We start from the raw sequence: 24468 nt of genomic DNA, 5'->3' as shown, positions 1-24468 counted from the left end.
TCTCTCGTTTCAGCCGGTGCCTAGCGGGGAGGCTGTGAGCTCGCCTGAGAGAAGATCATCCAGGAGCTTTTTTCTGCCCGCAGCCATGCCGAGTGAAGGGATAGCTGAGCTGCTAAAATAGCAGCGTATGTGCACGGAGGGCTGTGAGCTTTGTCTGCCTATGTGCGGGGAGAAGATCTAGCTGCTTTTTAATTCCCTGAAAGCTGCGTATGTAAAGCTTCCATGTCGGGTGAAAGAGACAGTGAGCTGATCGGCAAATCATATGTAGCAGCATGCAAGCAGCTGAATGCTATGCACACACTGCTACATTCATCAGCTCACCATTTCCCTTCACCCGGCACGGAAGCTTTACATACGCAGTTAGTTTTCAGTGATTAAAATCAGATGGATCTTCTCCCCGTACACAGGCAGTCAAAGCTCACAGACCTCCGTGCACACGCTGCTATATTAGCGTCTCAGTTCTCTTCGTTCGCCGGCATGTCAGATTTATGGCAGGCAGCGACAGACTACATTAAACAGATCTTTTCCCCTGCAAGCAGAGTTCACAGACACTCGGAAAGGCACACATTATTTACATTCTTTTACACGCTGCCCAGCTCAGTCTCTACCTTCACCCCCTATTCCAGATCCAGGCAGCGGGCAGATAATTAAAAGCTACTAAATCTTCTCTGCTGATGTCGCTTACATCATCTTCATCTCCGTCTCCTAAATACTCAGCCGGGAGACGCTGTAAACACTTCAAATTTTTAGCATTCGGACTATAAGACGCACTCACTTTCTCCCCCCATTTTGGGGGGGAGAAAAAGTGCGTCTTATAGTCCGAAAAATAGGGTATTTTATTCATTACGTTATTTTAACTATAATTCCTTTTTAAAGGTTGCACTGTAGTTTACCATTGAAAGTATGTAATATCAAAATGATTAACTGAATCAGTAAACACAATTTTATTAACTATGTTATTTTCCCTACAGTTCCTCTTTAATGTTTATCTGTGTTGCTAGCACTCTATGACAATTACAGTGCATATAATGCATATTTAGGAATTACTGGTATCCATCTAGTGGCTCATAAAAATAGCCATATTTACTAAACATTAAAAATGTTTTTGCTTGAACCCTATTTCACTGTCGAGCAATGTCTGGAACACACTTTCCCCTGGCCTTAAAGAGTACCTGAGATAAAACAAAAACAAAACTTACATAACTGGGGCTTCCTCCATCCCCCTTTGGCCTGATCGCTCCCTCTGTGCCCTACTCCACCTCCTGGATCTTCTGTGAAGGCTCCCGGTAACTTCGGACAGTCAGGGCCAGTTGGTGCATGCGCAGTGCAGCCGTGCGCGATCCCCCGTCTCACTCCTGCGGTCAAGAGAGGTATGCATCTGCGCAGTGGTATTGCACAGGCGCAGAAAGCTCCTGCAACGGGAGCACGGTGAGGCGCGTGTGGCCGGGCTGCGCATGTGCAGTAAGCCCAGACTGGCCAAAGATACCGGGAGCCTTTACGGAAGATCCAGGAGGTGAGGAGCTCCAGGTATGTATGATTTTTTTTTTTTTTGGGTTTCATCTCAGGTTCCCTTTAACTCTCAGAACGGGAAGATTTCCTTTTGGTACAATTACATTATCACCACTCTCTCAAAAAGCCCTGTTAATATTTGTGAGTTTGGGAATATGGCCTACAGTTTCTACTAACTACACTAATGCTGGAAAAGGTTCTCTCTCATGTTAAGAAATATTCTTGTGTATTACCCATCTAAAAGAAATTACTTTTACAAAACTGTTTTTTTCTACCTACTTTATTACCCATTTAAAAACCTCCAAAAATATTATTTATAAGTGTACCTTGCTTTAAGGAAATTAGTTAATATGTCTATTCAACACTCCCCTTACTGAACGTTACTGCACATTCTTTAGTAATGTTCCTTCATTAAAACCTTTAGGACTTAATCTCTGAAATGATATCTCAAATGGTAGGGTATTCCTTAACATCGACCCCCCCCCCAATTAGGTTTGCTGGTAATTGGTGTAGATCAATTCTCAGAACAACTAAGAGTACGCATTATCACATCTTATGTGCAGCCAGGCCCCTTGTTCTATCTAACTGGAAAACCACCCATCCTCCTTCCTTCGCCTAACTGAAAAATGTAATAGATTTAAATCTAAGTATGGAGAAATTATTTCTCAATCCACAAAACCCGAGCAGCCCTATAGATAATTTCACGATTGACTGAGATTTGTTAACCCTTTTGTATATATAAAAATCTTTTTGACAATTAAGACTGGTACATCAAGCTGATTAATCACTGGAACTACCCCCCCCCCCCCCCAGGTCAATCCATCCCTCTCTTCCCCTATGATTGCAAGGTCCACAGGTTACTGCACTGCATATCTTTTCAAGATATTAGTGGACAAGGACTAGTGTAGTCTTGAGATCCATAGAACCTTAAGCCCCATCTACACGATACGATTCTTTATACGATTCGATTACGATTCTATTTACGATCCGATTAAATCCAACATGTCCGATCAAGATTCGATTCGATTCAATTCGATTTGCCATTGTTTTGCAATGGCAAATCGAATTGAATCGAATCCTGATCGGACATGTTGGATTTAATCGGATCGTAAATAGAATCGTAATCGAATCGTATAAAGAATCGTATCGTGTAGATGGGGCTTTACACCTCCTATGGTTGTTATAGATCTTATAGATATTAAAAGTTAATTAGAAGGATATGTTATATCTGCTTTTAGTTTGCTGTTGTGGTTATGCCCACTATCCGGGTATACTTTGTTACGTCTTTAAGGGTAATGATTTATTTGGGATTTAAATTGTTGGTAAATGCACTTCTTCCGTGTACGACTTCTTCAGAATTATTTCATGTTTAGTACTGTGATTTTGGTTTTACTGGAGCACATATTTGTATGATGCAAATCTTCAATAAAAATGTATTGAAAAAAAATGTTGGTGGCGAGCTTTATAATAAAATGCGATTGCCAAGCCACAAGAGTTATACTCATTTACCTAGTGTCCGTGTCAAGTAATTAAACTGGTGTCTGCACAGGAAATAAAATGCTGCCTGCATACAGCACCCAGTCCAGCATGACTATAGTAAGGGGGCAGGAAAAAGTCTAGTAATATTACCGTGAGCATAACTTTAAAAGCTGCCTCAACGTCTCCTTTTTTCTCCAAGAGGTAAGCCAAGGTTTCATAGTTACTGTGCTTCTGTGCAATCTGGAAAGGCAAAGAGGCATTGCACTGACAACTGTACAATTAAAACATATCATTAAATTATGTTCTTTTATTCAGCAAACAAACAAAAACCTACACACAAAAAAAAAACATTTAAAGCAAACCTGAAACAAAAATAAACTCATGATATAATGAATTGTATGTGTAGTACAGCTAAGAAATAGAACATCAGTAGCAAAGAAAAGAATCTCATGTTGTTTTCCAGTACAGGAAGTGTTTAAAAACTTCAACTGTTATCTATGCAAAAGAGCTTCTTTGAGCTCTTCAAACTACTGGGTCATTTACAGTCCTGTTTTCTGGAGCACTTAAAGAAACAGTGAGAGTCAACAGGAGATAAGGTTTTACTGCAGGAAAGTTCAAAGGGTCATTATGTTTGCTTTGTTTTGTAGTTTAATAGACAGTGTGCTTTTCAAACTGCAACTGTGACAGAATGATGCAATGCTAGGGAAAAAAAGCTGCTGTTCTATTCCTGATCTGTGCTACATATACAATTCATAATATCATGTTTTTTTTTCCTTCAAGTTTTATTCTCTGCCTCAAACTAATTACATACGCTACACAAGCTCTTCAATGGCTGAGATTCTCTCATTAGTTTTGACCGAAAATTAGAGTTCTGTTGTCCTTTTGCGACCCTCCGAACCAGTTGATGCTTTTTATTGTGACCCTTATGTTTGTTATTATTCTGCAGTAAACTCTAGACACTTTCATCATTTAAACTGATTTGTTAAACCTTACACTTTCTCTACAATATACCTGATGCCTGGATTACGTAATATTCTAGGGAAACTGTCCCAAATAATATGGCCAGCAAATGTACTAAAAAAAGTAAAAGAAAAAAGAAATGTAAAAAGGCATCCTACTTTTAACTGCTTATCAATTTAGGTGGTGAACACATGAGGGGATTTTTCTGGCAATTAATCATTTTTTTAAATGTTATTTGATCAGAATTAATTACTTCATGAGAAAAGCAAAAAATCCATGGTCAGAGAAGCAAACACCATGCAGGTTGGCTTTTCTGACTGATCATTTTTCCTCTGGAAGTGCCCGCTGTTTTTGTATACAGTATATCAATCTGTCTGCTGCACATATGAATTGTGTGGCACATACTATATCAATCGATACTTACCAGTATATCCGATTGTACAACCAACGAAACAGACATATTTTAGTCATTTCTGATTGGTGTGTAGAAGAATTCACAAGATCAGCAAACAATATTGACCTTTTGATTAGATCATTCACAGATAGTGCGTAAATATTTGCTCAATTTGTACACCGTTGTTAATCTCTTGTCAGCATAGTAACATCTCTTAAGCCCCATCTACACGATAAGATTCTTTGTGCGATTCGATTACGATTCTATTTACGATCCGATTAAATCCGACATGTCCGATTGGGATTCGATTCAATTCGATTTGCAATTGCAAAACAATGGCAAATCTAATTGAATCGAATCTCGATCAGACATGTCAGATTTAATTGGATCATAAATAGAATCGTAATCGAATCGCACAAAGAATTGTATCATGTAGATGGGGCTTTAGAGGACATGACACTTACAATACACATTAAGATTTCAGAAGGCAACAAGGGCACCCATACTCCACAGCATTATGTTTACAACTAAACTTCAGCTCTTCTTCAAGAAAATGTATAATATATTACATTCAGTACAGTACGGCATTTTTTGCATTATTTCTTTTAGAATAGGTAAACATGAAATATTACCTATTCATATTTTTCATCTGTTACATGAAGAAAGAAGGGAGCGCTCTAGAAGTTAGATATTTTGAAGGCTACCTGATATTGTATGTTAGAACGTACAGGAATAATCTCATTTCTGAAATGTCTGCATTTGGCCAATCACGCTGCTGCCAAAATAATAGAAATTACGGTATGCCATTTCCATTGCGTAAGAAACACAGTGCTATGTAATTTTCTTGTGATTTCCCTGTTATGCTTTTTTTAAACTATAAAACTAATTTTTAAAATTTAGCATAGATTCCCTTTAAAGAGGTCCTCTGGCAAAAAAAAAGGTTTGAATGGCAATACATATACAGTGGTGTTAAAAACTACCGGTATTTGCCCCCTTCCTGATTTCTTATTCTTTTGCATGTTTGTCACACTTAAATGTTTCTTCTCATCAAAAACTGTTAACTATTAGTCAAAGATAACATAATTGAACACAAAATGCAGTTTTAAATGATGGTTTTTATTATTTAGTGAGAAAAAAAACTCAAAACCTACATGGCCCTGTGTGAAAAAGAAATTGCCCCCTGAAACTAATAACTGGTTGGGCCACCCTTAGCAGCAATAACTGCAATCAAGCGTTTGCGATAACTTGCAACGAGTCTTTTACAGCGTTCTGGAGGAATTTTGGCCCACTCCTCTTTGCAGAATTGTTGTAATTCAGCTTTATTTGAGGGTTTTCTAGCATGAACCGCCTTTTTAAGGTCATGCCACAACATCTCAATAGGATTCAGGTCAGGACTTTGACTAGGCCACTCCAAAGTCTTCATTTTGTTTTTCTTCAGCCATTCAGAGGTGGATTTTTCTGGTGTGTTTTGGGTCATTGTGCTGCTGCAGTACCTAAGATCGCTTCAGCTTGAGTTGACGAACAGATGGCCGGACATTCTCCTTCAGGATTTTTTGGAAGACAGTAGAATTCATGGTTCCATTTATCACAGCAAGCCTTCCAGGTCCTGAAGCAGCAAAACAACCCCAGACCATCACACTACCACCACCATATTTTACTGTTGGTATGATGTTCTTTTGCTGAAATGCTGTGTTACTTCTACGCCAGATGTAACGGGAAACGCACCTTCCAAAAAGTTAAACTTTTGTCTCGTCGGTCCACAAGGTATTTTCCCAAAAGTCTTGGCAATCATTGAGATGGTTTTTTAGCGAAATTGAGACGAGCTAATGTTCTTTTTGCTTAAAAGTGGTTTGTGCCTTGGATATCTGCCATGCAGCCCATTTTTGCCCAGTCTCTTTCTTATGGTGGAGTCGTGAACACTGACCTTAATTGAGGCAAGTGAGGCCTGCAGTTCTTTAGATGTTGTCCTGGGGTCTTTTGTGGCCTCTCGGATGAGTTTTCTCTGTGCTCTTGGGGTAATTTTGGTCGGCCGGCCACTCCTGGGAAGGTTCATCACTGTTCCATGTTTTTGCCATTTGTGGATAATGGCTCTCACTGTGGTTCGCTGGAGTCCCAAAGCTTTAGAAATAGCTTTATAACCTTTACCAGACTGATAGATCTCAATTACAGAACTTTTGTTCTCATTTGTTCCTGAATTTCTTTGGATCTTGGCATGATGTCTAGCTTTTGAGGTGCTTTTGGTCTACTTCTCTGTGTCAGATAGCTCCTATTTAAGTGATTTCTTGATTGAAACAGGCCTGGGGGTGACTACAGAAATTGAACTCAGGTGTGATAAACCACAGTTAAGTTATTTTTTAACAAGGGGGGCAATCACTTTTTCACACTGCATTTTGAAAAACTGCATTTTGTGTTCAATTATGTTATCTTTGACTAATAGTTAACGGTTTTTGATGAGCAGAAACATTTAAGTGTGACAAACATGCAAAAGAATTAGAAACCAGTAAGGGGCAAATAGTTTTTCACACCACTGTATGTAGTCTATGTACTGTGTACAGTTGATGAACATACACTCACCTAAAGGATTATTAGGAACACCATACTAATACGGTGTTTCGCCTTCAGAACTGCCTTAATTATACGTGGCATTGATTCAACAAGGTGCTAAAAGCATTCTTTAGTTGGCCCATATTGCAGTTGATGGAGATTTGTGGGATGCACATCCAGGGCATGAAGCTCCCATTCCATCACATCCCAAAGATACTCTACTGGGTTGAGATCTGGTGACTGTGGGGTCCATTTTAGTACAGTGAACTCATTGTCATGTTCAAGAAACCAATTTAAAATGATTCGAGCTTTGTGATATGGTGCATTATCCTGCTTGAAGTATTCATCAAAGGATGGGTACATGGTGGTCATGAAGGGATGGACATGGTCAGAAACAATGCTCAGGAAGCCTGTGTCATTTAAACAATGCCCAATTGGCACTAAGGGGCCTAAAGTGTGCCAAGAAAACATCCCCCACACCATTATACCACCACCAGCCTGCACAGTGGTAACAATGTATGATGGATCCATGTTCTCATTCTGTTTATGCCAAATTCTGACTATCAAGACTCATCAGACCAGGCAACATTTTTCCAGTCTTCAACTGTCCAATTTTGGTGAGCTCGTGAAAGTTGTAGCCTCTTTTTCCTATTTGTAATGGAGATGAGTGGCACCCGGTGGAGTCTTCTGCTGTTGTAGCCCATCCGCCTCAAGGTTGTGCATGTTGTGGCTTCACAAATGCTTTGCTGCATACCTCGGTTGTATTGAGTGGTTATTTCAGAGGAGAATGGGCCGACTATCAGCTTGAATCAGTCGGCCCATTCTCCTCTGATCTCTAGCATCAACAAGGCATTTTCGCCCACAGGACTGCCGCATACTGAATGTTTTTCCCTTTTCACACCATTTTTTGTAAACCCTAGAAATGGCTGTGCGTAAAAATCCCAGTAACTAAGCAGATTGTGAAATACTCAGACCGGCCCATCTGGCACCAACAACCATGCCACGCTCAAAATTGCTTAAATCGCTTTTCTTTCTCATTCTGACATTCAGTTTGGAGTTCAGGAGATTGTCTTGACCAGGACCACACCCCTAAATGCATTGAAGCAGCTGCCATGTGATTGGTTGATTAGATAATTGCATTAATGAGAAATTGAACAGGTGTTCCTAGTAATCCTTTAGGTGAGTGTATACAGTTTACATCTGGTAGATGACAGTGGATAGAACAGATGCACATTTATATCTGTAGTAACACTTCCTTCTTTCTCATCATGCTGAAGCCTTGCTAAAGTAAACCCTCAGCCTGGTTTCTTCCCCTGCTCTCTTCCTTCCTGGATCAAATTACATTCCTTTTCACAGAGAGGAGACAGGAAAACTGCTGCAGCCTGTCTTATCCTGTCTGTTTGCCATAATTCTTATTTCAGATGTCTGCCTGCCAGCATGGATGGATTAGATCACATAGGCATGGGGGGAGGAGGGGGGAGTTATGACATCAATCCCCCCGAATCCTATGCACTTATGGTTTGGAAAGAAAAAAAAATCACCCCGGCCCAATTTCACACTGGGGGTAGGAATGTAAAGACTATGGGATTGATTCACTATAACAACTAGTGTGCCTTATCAGAGTTAACATGCCTTATCAGAGTTAACATGCCTTATCAGAATCAACATGCCTTATCAGAGTAGCATAGTGAGTGCTACAAACTTATGCCTGCTAATTGGCAATGAGGAGAGCTCCACTCGTCCTGCCCTAAACCCCTGTGGGTCCAATCACTTTAAAGGACATAATCCCCCCACTTTGATTGGCCCAATAGGCTGCCTGTCAAAGTGCGGGAATAATGTCCTTTAAAGTGATTGGACCCACAGGGGCTCAGGGCAGGACAAGTGGTGCTCTCGGCATTGCCAATTAGCAGGTATATGTTTGTAGCGCTTGCTATGCTACGCTGATAAAGCATGTCAACTCTAAGGCATGTTAACTCTGATAAGGCACACTATGTTATTGTGAATCAACCCCCATATGTGGAATAAAAATCCTGGGGGTGAGAAAATAACACTTTATTATGTGTGGTTTCATATATCTTTGCAACTTATTAGGTTTAAAGCAAACTGTAATTTAAAATGTAGGTACTCTGTCTTTAAGTATAATGATGTCTCTAAGCCTCAGATAAATAATATGTCCTCACCTGAATGGTCTCTTCCAGCCTATAATGTTCCAGAAGCTGTAGCATTGAAGTCACATGACCAGGATCATACTGACACATCAGGTCTATGAAGAGCTCTGTGATGTGGGGCTGATGCTGCAACAGCTCTGGATTTAGCTGCGCTCCATCCCTAATAAAATAAACAAGAACTTTAGTACATAAAGCAGTGGCAAAAACTAAGTCAATATATTATCTAGTTTATATACACTGTATGTCAAATTGCTAATCCTATTGCTTGACAAGAGTCCATAATGCATAATGTGTTACAGAGCTGTTCTTGATGGAAAGTAATAAATTGTCTTGTAACATAGAGGGTAATAGTAGAAAAAAAAATACGGTCAGTGGATGAATAAAAAAGGTCATTCTGCATAAATCAACAAGTTAGTTCAGCTTGTCTGCAGATATGTTGTCAGAGGCAGCCGGCTGGGACCCTGGAGAGACGGCTATTATAGTACAGATCTGGCTGGCAGCCTGCAGATAAAGCTCAAGTCAGAGGGAGAAAGGCAGAGATTGTTCTAATGCCATCTTCTCACCAGTAACACACTTGATAGCGTCACCCACTTTACTTTGTGGGAACAATTCTTCCACACAGCAAAGCTGACAAAAATAAATATACCATGCAGAGATGATAAAGGAACTTCATATATAAAATAATTGCAGGAGAATGTCCTGGTATTGGGATGATATAAATGGACATGAAGGGACAATATGATATCCCATGGGGAAATACTACCGGTGTGTACCAGCATATCAGCTATGAACACGCAACCTCGGAATATACATTAATATGGAGGCATCAGGACCTCTGGCTTAACTGGCTTCATGGTAATAGAGGATTGAGCAGCAGAAAACGTACAGACTAGTTAATCATTTTTTCCACAAACAGGCTTGTAAAGGACACTGTGAGCCGTTTATACATAAATTTATCTCATTTATGTAAAATGTACAAAGCGATAAAAAAAAAAACATATGATGATGATGATAAAAGTTACCCAACACATGTAAACTGAGAGATCAACACATGTAAACACCAGCTATAAAGTGTATGCAGGCCCGTTTTTAGGGTCGTGCAGCCCGTGCCGCCGCCCTGGGCGCTGTTGTGAGGGGGGGGCGCTGTAAAGGAGGGGGCAGCCGGAGCCGCGGGGAGGGCAGCCTGACCTCTCCCACCCTTTCCCCGGGCCGCCCTTCGTGCTCCCCCTTCAGACGCAGAGTAATTACGCAGCAGGAAGCTCTGTGCATAACTACTCACCTTCCTGCGTTCCACTCGTCGCTGATCTCCTCTCGTCATAGACGCTGATACACACGCCGCTTCCTGTTTAGCCGGAAGCAGCGTGTGTATCAGCGTCTATGACGAGAGGAGATCAGCGGCGAGTGGAACGCAGGAAGGTGAGTAGTTATGCACAGAGCTTCCTGCTGCGTAATTACTCTGCGTCTGAGGGGGGAGCACGGAGGGTGGGCCGGGGAGAGGGAGGGAGAGGTCAGGTTGCCCTCCCCGCGGCTCCAGCTCCCCCCTCCATTATGGGGGGTGGACCTACCTAACCTATACTGGGGGCACCTATCTAACCTATACTGGGGGGCACCTACCTAATCTAACCTATACTGGGGGGCACCTACCTAATCTAACCTATACTGGGGGGCACCTACCTATCTAACCTATACTGGGGGGCACCTACCTATCAAACTTATACTGGGGGGCAGCTACCTAATCTAACCTATACTGGGGGGCACCTACCTAATCTAACCTATACTGGGGGGCACCTACTTATCTTACTTATACTGGGGGGCTCCTACCTAATCTAACCTATACTGGGGGGCCCCTACCTATCTAACCTATACTGGGGGGCACCTACCTATCTAACTTATACTGGGGGGCACCTACCTATCTAACCTATACTGGGGGGCACCTACCTATCTAACCTATACTGGGGGGCACCTACCTATCTAACCTATACTGGGGGCACCTACCTATCTAACCTATACTGGGGGGCACCTACCTAATCTAACCTATACTGGGGGGCACCTACCTATCTAACTTATACTGGGGGGCACCTACCTAATCTAACCTAACTGGGGGGCAGCTACCTATCTAACCTATAGTGGGGGGCACCTACCTATCTAACCTATACTGGGGGGCAGCTACCTAATCTAACCTATAATGGGGGCCACTTACCTAATCTAACCTATACTGGGGGGCAGCTACCTATCTAACCTATACGGGGGGAACCTACCTAATTTAACCTATACTGGGGTGCACCTACCTATCTAACCTATACTGGGGGCACCTACCTATCTAACCTATACTGTAGGGCACCTACCTATCAAACCTATACTGGGGGCACTTACTTATCTAACCTGTATTGGGGCCACCTACCTACCTAGCTAGCCAATACAGGTGGCAACTATAATGGCTATCTATATTGCAGGCACCTACCTAACTATCCTATACTCGGGGCATCTACCTATCTAACCTATGCTGGGGGCAACTATTCTGGCTACCTATATTAGAGGCACCCACCTAGCTAACCTGTAGTGGGGCACCTACCTATCTACCTTATACCGGGGGCGCCTGCCTATCTAACCTATACTGGGGGCAACTATACTGGCTACCTATACTGGAGGCACCTACCTGGCTAACCTATACCGGGGGCAACTATACTGGCTCACCTATGCCTGGCTACCTATACTGGGGGCCTATAGCTGGCTACCTATACTGGATTACCTATTCTTGGCTACCTATACCGGGGGGACCTATACTGAGTGCAACTAGACCTGGCTAACCTATACTGCGGGCGCCCATACCTTGCTCGGGGGGAGGGGGGGGGCACAATTTTTACACCCTCGCCCTGGGTGCATTTTAGCCTAGAAACTGCACTGAGTGTATGGCTGTATCAAAATAAGCCATTACTCTTATATCAAAGTCAACCAGACTCTCACATGTGTAAGCCTCCTCCAACAACCAATAATAAACCCTCCAGTGCAAAATACAATTCTGAACCCCAAAATCGATTCACCTTTCCAAGTGTCTGTTTACCATTCACTCACACCAGTAAAAAAGCAGTGTGTAGCAAGCACCCAAGGAGGGGAAGGATGATGTGCTATGACTTGCAGCGTCTCTGCACTCTAATGGCCCGTACTCACGGGCTGCAAATGTTGCCTGTCGCCAGCACACGTGAGCGTGTGGGCGACAGGCCGGCGACAGCTTCTCGCCAGGTCCCTCCGCGTACACACGCGGAAGAGGGACCAGCGGCGAGGCGGAAGCTGTCGCCGACGTTCCTCCTCCCCCCGCCGGAAGCTCCATTTGATACAATGGAGGTTGCTGTCGCTAGTCCGCGTACTCACGCGGACTAGCAACAGTTGCGGGGGAGGTGCGGCGGCGACTGTCGCCATGCGATTGAAACTTTCAATCGCATGGCGACATGAGCGGCGGGCGACAGTTCGGGGTGCGCACGCGTGCGACGGCCCATACTCACGGGCGACCTGTCGCCGCAACACGCGCGCGCCGCGTGTTGAGGCGACAAAAGTCCCTCGTGAGTATGGGCCATAAGACACTCCAAAGGCTTCTCCACAGTCAAGTCAGCACCATCTGTTGTATCAAAAGCTCTTTATTGCTAAAAAGATAGCATGACAATCATCACAGCGACATCAGCGCTGTTTCGGTCAACAGACCTTTCTCAAGCTGTATCGATTACTGTCACCATCCACTCACACTACAGCTGGTAAAGTTCTGAAATACTATTACATCTCCAAAACCAACACCCAGGTGCTCAAGATTATTTCCTTCCAAACTTTCCAATCCCAGCCATTCTAAAATGCCATCATCCAGAAGAAATCCAACAAAGCGGCCAAGAAAACCTCTGTGGCAAAAAGAGCTAAGCTTACAAGGCTAATTGTAAAATTCTGGCACAGGCAGTTGGGCAACATATGTGATGCAGCCCTGTTCATCTTAATACCTGTGAAGGACTTGCATCAGAATAAATAGGTAGCAGGAAAACTGTACCAAGTGACTTTGCTTCACCCTCACATTGGTATAGTTGACATGGCAGATTCAATTTTTGCTGGTTATCACCAGCTTGCACTACATGCATGGCAAGGAAGCTAGTAGGATTTGGAGGACTTAAATAGCCTGTGACTCCCCCAAAGGGCTTCACACTAAGTTTCTACAGTAATTTAAAAGTTAAATTGAAAAGTTCACTTAGAACATACATTAGCTATTAGACACCAGGGAATGTTTTTTTCTTTTTTAACTCAGCAAGTCATTTTATTGAGGAAAGTGGCAGTTGACAGTATCAGACATTGTCTGCACGCAGGCAGGATAGCGATGAAAGTATAAATGTTTCATCATACAGTGGAAATGTGATGCGGCAGACAAAAGACTTCAATACATGACCTTGCTGGATAGCAGAAGATAGTAAACAATAAAACAGTTTAACAACTAAAACAATTGTAATAGGGTAGATAAAAAATACCCTGGGCCCCGCCAGGCCAAGTACACCCAACTCAATTTCGGCCCACTTTGTATTTGTGTTTGACACCCCTGACTTAGAACTACAAACTCTGCTTAGAGTGGACTCTTTTGCAGCTGCCTCCAAACCCCCATCTCCTTAGCTAAACAGACAAAAATGGTCATTGGTGCAAAATTTTACCAGGTTGGATGGAACTTAAACTGAATGTACTCTGAATGGGTACTTTAGGTAGTCCCTCATATTACATGGAAGTGGGACGATTGTACTGTGCAATCAGGACTGTATAATTAATAGGCATCTTAATGTCTCCCCACTGAGGTTAAGTGAACAAGTTCTAGAGAAAGTGGGAATGAATTATGAACACCAAGACCATGACACACCTACACTTTTCTAAAGGGATGATAACTGTGCTATTTCAGGGGACATACATAGTAGTATGCATTATTACTGAATAGCATCAGATCACCAGAAATTCCTGGGTCACAAGGGCACAGGCATGCTGTCTTCAGGAACCAGATGATAGCTTCCTGTCACATTTGCTTTAAAACAAAATATACCTTTAATCTATCACCCTCACCAGTGTAATTGCTATGAATGGAAATTATATAACCTCCATCAGGTAAATATTTTCACACACATCTCTAAGAATTTTAAGATTATTCATAGATTTCATACTGATTCAATTGTATTTCAGTCTCAGAGGTCATCAAACACATATGTAATTGGACAGATGGTTAATGCCTGCTGGTCTTTATCTGTCAGCATCCATTGAGGTTTGTATCCTTCAATAAGACGTACACCAAAATGCAGCTTAAGGACTTATATCAGTGGTGCCACATAAAAAGCCAAGTAACAAACCTTGGATCCAGGAGACTTCTAAGAAACTGGAACAGCAATAATGAATCCTGTAATAAGAAAACCACAGCACAAGTTTTATTATAGCCTGCACAGTTGGAGGGGGCCAAGCAGTTAATTGCAGCAATTGCACGTGATAAAGAGCAGGTCAGAGCTAATGGCAAAGAGCACAAAATAACTGCATAAGAAAGCTCTGCAAGACGCTTAAAGTGATCTAATAGATGAAGCCCAGATTACAGTGAGTGAGTAAAATATGTATAGCGCTAACCAAACCATTATATTTATTAGTCTCTTTTGCATTGCTATGGGTACAAATTAGCATAAAATTCGATATTAAGAATGGAAAGGAGGAATTGATTTCTTTATGAAAACCTGTGGTTGCTGTTGTTGAACTAAACGCCCAGTGTGCCTTAGCAGTCAGGCAGCTAAGATACAGCAGAACTTTACATGCAAAACTGAGTGGATAATAATTTATGAAAATTGTAGCCCAGAACAAATTACCTGTTACCCTAGCAGCCAAAGTATTTTTTTTTCTTCTCAAACTGCCTTACAGAAGAACTCTAAGGAAAGATTTCATTTTCATAAATAATAAAGTTACAAAAATGACTGTTGAAAAAGCCATTTTGTAAATCAATAAACTTAAAAGTACCTTTGCATTTCTCTCTGCAGTGAGCTATAATTTCTTAAAACTGCCACAAAGCTATGCTTGCTTGCTGCTATACGGTTTGGAGTACAGGACTTGTGCAATGAGTACTCTAGTTACCCAGAGGTGTGCACAAAACAGAAAGAACAATATCAGGCCAGATCCTTTCACCATCTTCAGGTTAATTCATTGAGCCTGTCATCAGGGCAGATCCTAATCTTGTCAGCATAAGGGACCGACCAGTGATGCAAACAGTTCCCATTGGTTCAGGTGTACATTTTGTTTAATAAGTGTAATGTTGTGAAAATGTAGTTTTCCATCATGTCTCTGCCAAAAGTGAAAGCTATGCTATTGGTTGTTTAATAATCTTGCTTATACTTCCTAAGCACACTAGGCACAATGACTAGTGTATTGAAAAACACTAGTCTTTTTGCCCATAAGAAAGTCTATGGGCCGCATGAAAAAACACATATATGAGTGAGTGTTTATCAATGTGCATTTTCAAAATGTCTTAATTTAAAGTGATGCTAGACATGTGGTATTGCTTTGTTCATAGACAAGGGATTGATGTGCGATCATGGCAAGTAGATATGACCACCCAGGAAAGCCTTACAGGTATTCAGGTAAACCATGCTATCAGCAAGATTAACCATTTCAGCCCGCGTTAAGGACGAGAGGAATTTTCCCCTTTCAGCACTCCTCCCTTTTATTCCCCAATAACTTTATCACTACTTATCACAAAGAAATAATCTATACCTTGTTTTTTTCCACCACCAATAAGGCCTTCTTTGGGTGGTACATTATGTTAAGAATTATTTTATTCGAAATGCATTTTAACAGGAATAATTAAGAAAAAAATGGAAAAAAATCATTATTTCTCGGTTTTCGGCCATTATAGTTTTAAAATATCACATGCTACCGTAATTAAAACCCACAAATTTTATTTGCCCATTTGTCCCAGTTATTGAAACATTAAAATTATATCCCTTGTATGATGTATGGTGATTTTTGTCCCCTGCAGCCAATCCCCCCTGCTACTAGCAACATTGCGATTGCGGGCATGCACCCCCAAACTGCAGGGACGTGAAGCTGTGGACATGAAGCTCACGTCCGCGTGGGATAAATGGTTAACAGAGTATTAAAAAGGGTATCTGAAGTGCCTTGTGGCATGATGAGATAAACATGTATACAACAGTACCAATTGTATTTAGAATTTGTGCCTGTGTTCACTTTTGTTTTATAATTTTTATTGCAAGTTTTAGTAAACCAGTACTGTATATGTGCAGATGGAAAAGTCAGGCAGCTCTCCTGAAAACTAAATAGAGGCCACAGATCTTTTTAGTGGCTGTGCAAACTCATGATAGCAATAAAAGTTCACTAGACCATCATTTCTCTATGTGGGAGCTGAAAGAACAGCTGGAATGTAAGTGTGACATGAAACATGGCTAAGAATTCAAACGGAATTCTTCATTTGTTAAACCCAAAATAAGAATATGGGAATTCAGGTTTACTTTAAGTTTGAGAAAGTGTCAGCTATGCAATGTCTTATTCAGGCCCAGATTACATCACAGGAGCCAATAGGCACAGATGTCCTGGCACCTAAGACTTCACCCTCCATGAACCTATGTTAGCTGGCCCAGCTGCCACTTCTCACTTACTGCCCTTGCCCATCATACGTAACTACAGATGTCCTTTAGTATTAGGTAGCCAGAAGTACTCTCAATATTAAGCAGCTAGAGGTGCACCCAAGTATTAGGTAGCTAGAGGGACTTCAGTATTAAGCAGCTAGAGGTGCCACTGACTGAAGGAAGATCTCGGCAGTGGAATACCAAGTCCAGGGTGAGTAACCTCTCATATACACTCTTATCAGAACTCTGCAAAGGGAAGGAGGGAGGGATGCACTCGGGGAGGGGAGTGAGCCGTCTTTCAATCATCAGGCGCCTGTAGGCATGTACCTACAGTGCCTTATGGTAAATCCGGCCCTAGTCTTATTAAATGGCTCTCACTTGCAATGTATTTTGTAAAAAGCATTAAATTGTTTATCCTGACGTTAGGTTTAACAAAATGTTCTGTGAACTTGTGAAATACAAAAAAAATTATAATCGTGTTACAACTGCAGCAAGAGACTAAAATCATTTTAAGTGGTTCCCCGCTTTACATATACAAAAACTAGTACCATGCCTAATCGGAATGATTTGTGTATTCATGAAAGGAGACAGCAGAGAAGCTAAGGATGAATCCCGCTCCAGGCTACAACAAAAGACTGACCACTCTGATGGCATGTTACATAGACCAGCCATTTGAAGGTATTCTCTGCTCAAGGTCAGGACGATAGAAACTGGGCTTTGTTAAGAATGTGCTAATGAACTCATTAAGCAACTGCCAGCAGAGATGATTCGATTGAAACGGTTAGAGGTGTGTGAATACAGACAGGAAGCGCAAGCTGGTAAATACATGTCGCTGCTTTCATCAAACACAAGCCAGGCTGTGCTGGTATCAGGATTATTTATCAGCCCGATTTCCTTTTCTCATAATACTTTACAGAAAGCTTCATCTATCCATATATTTAAATCTGCTAATAGCCATGAATATTCCCTGTTTTTAACCCATCCCTATCGACAAAAAAAAAGAAAGAAAACCTATACAAAAGCAAAAACTTGCAGTCTCCAAGACTACAATGATTTCTCAGAGTTCTATCTTAAAGATACATTTCTGAATTCTGCTTGCCTTTTTGTGCAGTGTGTAAAAATCTATGCTATCAACACAAATGCATTAAATATAACAAATAATTTCACATGTATTTATTCAACACCTGGATTGGACTGCCATTTTTTTTTTGTTGTTGTTTTGGTTTTTTTTTTACAAATTTTTCAATTGCCTTCAGCTTTTCTATACTTTAAAAATATAGTCGAGCATTAACAATAGAAACTCTTATATGCTGATTGCTCACACAGCATTGGGGTAGAAGCAAGTTGTAGTTGTATCTTTGACCACAACCACTCATCATTCTGGGTTAGAAGCAGTACCTCTAAACTATGGTAGGCAGTAGACAAAAGGCGGAGCACCAATCCTGCTTTTAGGTTTTTTTCGTGGTTTTACCGCTTCCTCCGAGACCAATAGGGTATCCTATTGGTCTCTGAGGAAGCGGTAATACTGTAAGGCCGGTATCTCTACCTATACTATGTATTATATGCGTCACCACGCGCTGAGGGGATACTACCAAATAAGAAGCACGTCAGATGAGGGATCCCTTAACCCTCAATCTACAAAAATTATATAATAATTCTAACACGCACTAAAAAATAAACACTGTTTTATTTCCAATTGTACATGAACTCTATTAAACAGGCTTCTCAGACAATTCATCCAATTTGCATCAATTCATTCAATCTGCAACACACACATACCCCCGCAGAAGGGCCCTTCTGGCTAAATTCTACCTCTGTGTGTGCACACAAAAAATCTATAAAATGATTATCTAAAATAGATAAAAAAATTAAAAGTAAAAATGTGAAGAGATAATGGGCAAGGAATAAAAGATTCCTTTGCTTTAGTAAGGAGTCCACTCCAATATACTCCTCCAATGTTACCTTACTATAATTTTCATTCAGCGTGGGCCCATAAGTCTATCCCGTTTGTAGGTATAAATCTTACAGTTCCGTGGTCTATAAGTCTCCTATGTGTTTCCACCTTTAGGTTTAGGCAGCTTCCAGTTTCCCCGTTTTTTCCAACAGTCTCACCACCACAAGCCCGGGATCCTCTCGTGACAACTGGTCTATGCGTCGCTCTCTGCGCTGGTAACCGGATGCAGCCTGCGTCACTTCCGTCTGTCAAACTCCAAGGTCCGCTCACTGCACTTCCGCCCAGTTCGCTGTAGCGTGCGCTGATTGCTGTGGGTGATGTCACCGCTATAGGTATCTTGGATGTTGCTGAGAGGCGGCCGCTGCACGCTCCTGCGGTGCGCCTCTAATCCAGTACCTATGCAACTTGTTACAGTTTGTGAGATAAATAGAAACCCAGCGCACGCTACAGCGGACTGGGCGGAAGTGCAGCGAGCGGACCTTGGAGTTTGACAGACGGAAGTGACGCAGGCTGCATCCGGTTACCAGCGCGGAGAGTGACGCATAGAACAGTTGTCACAAGAGGATCCCGGGCTCGCGGTGGTGAGACTGTTGGAAAAAACGGGGAAACTGGAAGCTGCCTAAACCTAAAGGTGGAAACACATAGGAGACTCATAGACCACGGAACTGTAAGATTTATACCTACAAACGGGATAGACTTATGGGCCCACGCTGAATGAAAATTATAGTAAGGTAACATTGGAGGAGTATATTGGAGTGGACTCCTTACTAAAGCAAAGGAATCTTTTATTCCTTGCCCATTATCTCTTCACATTTTTACTTTTAATTTTTTTATCCATTTTAGATAATCATTTTATAGATTTTTTGTGTGCACACACAGAGGTAGAATTTAGCCAGAAGGGCCCTTCTGCGGGGGTATGTGTGTGTTGTAGATTGAATGAATTGATGCAAATTGGATGAATTGTCTGAGAAGCCTGTTTAATAGAGTTCATATAAAATTGGAAATAAAACTGTGTTTCTTTTTTAGCGCGTGTTAAAATTATTATATACGGTAATTTATGTATTATATGCCTGTGTGTTCTGTTTAATCACTAATAAACTCTAAATGCAGGACTGGTGCTCCCCCATTTGTCTATTGCCTACTGTGAGAATCTGCACCTGATTACAAAGCTGGGAAGAAGAACACAGCCTTATTCTTAAAGAGAAACTCCGACCAAGAATTGAACTTTATCCCAATCAGTAGCTAATACCCCCTTTTACATGAGAAACCTATTCCTTTTCACAAACAGACCATCAGGGGTCGCTGTATGGCTGATATTGTGGCGAAACCCCTCCCACAAAGAAATTCTGAGTACGTACTCTTGGCAGTTTCCTGTCTGTGAACCCTGTTGCATTGTGGGAAATAGCGGTTTACAGCTGTTTCCAATTGCCAAAACAGCAAGCAGCAGCTACATCACCTGCCAGCAGTAAAAATGTCACCATGTGATAAACGTCAGAATATAAATCAGGGATTTAAAATATTTTCAATGGGCAAACACTGACTAAATCATTTATACATAATTATTGTAAAAATTAAGCACTTTTTTATTACATTATTTTCACTGGAGTTTCTCTTTAAAGCCAGCATTTAGTGCCGAACATCTAATTCTTGCATAATGGGCCTCTATACCATAGCTTCTGCTGATAAATTCCTTATCAAAAGATTTATTTGGCTTTTAATGGAGTTAGGCTGTGCAGATCAGTCTTCTACCTACAGAGAGCACTGCTTCTAGCTATATTTGGGAGGAAAGGGGGAACCTATATTTGGGAGGAAGGGGGAAGCACTAGACCACCAGGGAAGCCACATGGGGAAAAAAGGGGGCGCTAGATACAAGGGAACTGTATAGAGGAGGGAGGTAGGCCAATAGACACAAGGGAACTGTATAGCGTAGGGGGACACTAGACACCATGAAACTGTATAGAGGAGGGAGAGGGGGCATTAGACACCAGAGTACTGTATGGGGAGGGAGGGGGGTACTAGACATCAGGGAACTGTATAGGGGAGGAAGAGGAGGCCACTAAACATCAGGAAACTGCATAGGGGAGAGAGGGGCCACTAGATTTCATGGAAATGTATAATGGAAGGAGGTGGCCACTAGACATTGAGGTTGCCCTGCAACTTGGCCCCAGTTTTACATTTCAGACCAATGTGCATTTGAGTTAGACAACCGTTGCTACAGGGCAACTACGGATGGATATGTGGAGCCAACAATCTCTGCTTCATTGGAAATTAGATGCGTTTGTTTCTAGCCTCAATATTTTTGTTTTTTTAGGGGGGGGGGGGGGGTTGTTGTTGCTTTTTGTTACAGCCAAAAAAACTAACATTTACACTGCAAGGTCAAGATGGAACCATCCATAGCTTTCAAAAAGCACAAGTGCTTTAATACAAAATGTATGTACTGAAATTTAGGATGACAGAAAACAAGCACAATTTTAAATTAGTAAGTAAAGCTTGACAGAAGTTTAAATATAATTATAAAATTAAAGCTGGCATTTTCTACAAAGTAAGGTCTTGTAGGCGATTACTCTGCCATTAGAATAATCACGTTACCTGAAGCTTATCAAGAACGTCACCTAGTTGTTCACTAAAGTGAGTGCACACAAGGTCAGCCGATTTGCTTGTACTCAGTGTTACCAGCTCCTGGGGGAAACATAAAGCAAACACATTACTGAAAACTGGCTTTAACATAACAAAAACTATGTACCATAAGGCTTATTTATGAAACAGAGCTTGAAGAATATGTTTTTTTTATATTAGAAACTAAAAATCATGCTGAACTACTCATTTTTCATTTCCATTAAGAAACATTAATGCAGCCAGCATAGCCTAGACCTATACAATACAAACAACCGTTTTTTAAATCAACAGAAATACACCTCCACAGTAGAATGGGCATGTTTCAGTTTTGTGCCAAGCTCTTAATTGACAAGGTCAGCATTCAAATTACTACCAGCTGAAACGATCAATGCCGAAGCACTTTGTACAGGCAGGATAATACTAAAAACTATCATTTTCACCAATTTGAAAAGCTGAGAGCTCAGCTATGATGGTGTGATAATGTGCCTTGACTAGGGCTAATAATCCCCCCATACCTACTTGCTGAATTTCAAAATCATATTTAAAGCAAACCTAACTTAAAAGAAACTCAAGAGATAATTGTATGTGTAGCAGCATGGGAATATAGACCTTTACTGGAGTCCCACATTGTTCGCAAACGGGCAATCCAGCGCAGTCGGCACCACCATAGACCGTAATAGGAATTACGGCTATAGCAGCGCACAGTGAGTAACTTCGGCGCCATCCGAAGACGGAGCTGAAGTTACTTTTAAAACACTGTAATTCGCCTTCCAGCAATAGCTGGAAGCCGAATTACATCATTCCCCATCATTCACGTGGACCTAGAGGGGGAATAGTATTTAACGCCGCCGAGAACTTGTGCAGCAGCAGGGTAAGCCATACCGGCTGTATCCTGCGCCCAAGTCTGGCGATTGCTCTCGTACGCCACATTGTTATTTTCGATGGAGTTCAATTTCAATAGTGCAGTGTGCAAAGCAGCCACGTCGGCGTCAGTAAAACCTGGTTCATTCAACTCCCAACAAAATTAAATAACTAGAATAATTGGTTTTTGACATCTCTCCTGTGATCTGGATTGTTTACACATCCAAATAAAAGTGTTTTGTTTCTATTTACATGTCAGGAAAGCTGCCACCTGCATTCAACTGCCTCAATGGCATACATGAAAGCACTAGTCTGTTAACCCTTGCAATTAAAACAAAAAAAAAGTGAACACAGTTCTAAGCAGGGTTAGTACTATATGTATCCATGTTTATCTCATCGCATCACACGTCAGATCAAGTATTCTTTAAGTTCAAGGAAGTTTTTGCAAAGACAGCAAAGAAAAACTGCCAGAAGTGCTAAAATTCCTCACTCCACACAATATAACTGCATGTTATCACTATCTGTGTTTATGCTAGAGAGCTTTGTCATCAGAGGGAGGGTAATAAATACAGAGGGGTTAACTCTCCCTCCTTCTACCCAAAACCTTTTAAGATTAGATACCAAAGAATGAGGAGAGAGAAATACACTTAGGACCCTTTTCCACTAGCTGTGACCAGCTTAAAAAAAGTGTATTGTAGCCATTTTGCCAATCACAAGTGCACCGTTACTTACATGTAAATTGTGGTGCTCATTTTCCACTAGCTAACAATTTCTTCCGAATGCAAATTTCCCCCAAATGCAATCGTAAGATTGCACAAGTCTTGGTGCTATCACACTCCGTTCTTGATTGCTATGGTGCAAATGCAGCAAGTGAAAATTAAGGCTTGAGGGATCTCAATGCACCGTGATTGCACTTGCGAATGCTTAGCAGTGGAAAAGGGCCCTATCACACTACCTCTGTTACTTTACTCTGTCCAGTTTCCATTGCAGTTCACACTTGCATACATTCTGTAACGCGCATAGTGTGAATCTAACCTTAGTGGTAGAAAAGCTGTTGGCATCAACTGGGGATGTCACCCAAAATTATTGTAGGGGTGTCTATAGGCAGAAAATGGTTCAACCAGGTACAGAGGTGGTCAAGAACATTCATGGTTGGTCCTGGGGCAAATCACTTATAGCAATCAGAAGGTGAGCAACCAAGTAGATGTGGACAGAGTAAACTTAAAATAAAAAAAACAGAAAAGACATGTAATGTGTAACTTGGTCAAATGAACAGTACTCTGAAAGGTGTATTACGATACCAATTTAAAAAAAGAAAAGAAAAACACACTGGTTTATGTATTACACCACTTTCCAGGTTATTAAATGTAATTTCTAGGAAAACTTCATCCTGTTAAATCCAAAAATCAATAGTTTTTGGTAAAGAACACATAAACGTGATGACAAATGAAGTGTGCGCTGCTGTTGCTGATGTGCAAACTATAAAAGACTAGAATATTTTTCACTATTACTAATTAATCAGGTTTTCTTGATATTAGAAAACACCATATATGACGCCGACTGGCCAATGAAAGGCCTGAAAAACTTCCCACACATGCAATACAAAAAAGCCCAGAGGTCAGCTAGGAGTCAGCCCATTTGGTTAAGGGAAGCTTTAAATTGATTCCCCACTGCAACTTTACATTTAGCTTTCCTGCACAATTTTGATGTTGAAGGAGAAAAACGAAAAACGTATTAATTCCACATAAATGCAGTGTTTATACTATTTAGGTCTGTGACAGTGTAGCTTTAACTTTGTGCAGCCTGAATAAAATCAATTCATACTTTCAGTCCACACATTGTAGACTTAGTATTTTATCCTTTCCAGGAACAGAACATCGACTTCAGAGAATTCTTCAGTTTTATGATACCTTCATGTGTTTCATGGTTTTATCCCACGTTGCCTGTTTCTCTTCAGAACTGTAGCCTGGGATTGACAGGATGTTGTGAATATAGTTAAAGACTTCTTGCTAAAGAAAAAGAAAAAATAGATAAGATATTATAAATGTTAAAACATAAGAAAGACACCATTCGTTAAAATACAGTTTACAGCATTATGCAGACAGGTATAGTTGACCTGTTTATGTAAAGGCACACTTGCATACAGTTGTACAACCAGGAGTCAGGCCAAACGGAGTAAAGAACAACACTTGGGTTGATTGGGTTGATTCTGAGAAGGTTGAACATACTATCATTTTAAAAGTTACAAATTATAATTTGGTAGGAAATTGTCATATTTGTAATCAAATTAGAACATGCTCAAATGTAAACTTTGCAATTGCACAACTGCAGTGATGTGCAGCATTCAAAATTTTATTTATTTAT

The 24468-nt window shown here is 41.2% G+C and overlaps 1 protein-coding gene across 2 annotated transcripts in view; it reads right to left on the bottom strand.

Moving 5' to 3' along the window:
* Window positions 1-24468, bottom strand: part of VPS8 (VPS8 subunit of CORVET complex) — a 457588-nt gene that overhangs the window by 196140 nt on the left and 236980 nt on the right. For both annotated transcript variants that reach the window (XM_068245033.1, XM_068245032.1), the window contains exons 33-37: window positions 24015-24113; window positions 21217-21306; window positions 14406-14452; window positions 9067-9214; window positions 3139-3228 (exon numbers count right to left, since the gene is read on the bottom strand). In XM_068245033.1, coding sequence (XP_068101134.1) covers window positions 3139-3228; window positions 9067-9214; window positions 14406-14452; window positions 21217-21306; window positions 24015-24113 — 474 coding nt within the window. The remainder of the gene's footprint in view (window positions 1-3138; window positions 3229-9066; window positions 9215-14405; window positions 14453-21216; window positions 21307-24014; window positions 24114-24468) is intronic.

The sequence above is a fragment of the Hyperolius riggenbachi genome, chromosome 7, assembly GCF_040937935.1.
Source record: "Hyperolius riggenbachi isolate aHypRig1 chromosome 7, aHypRig1.pri, whole genome shotgun sequence".
NCBI classification, from domain to species: domain Eukaryota; kingdom Metazoa; phylum Chordata; class Amphibia; order Anura; family Hyperoliidae; genus Hyperolius; species Hyperolius riggenbachi.
This window is presented reverse-complemented; position numbering and strand designations above follow the sequence as displayed.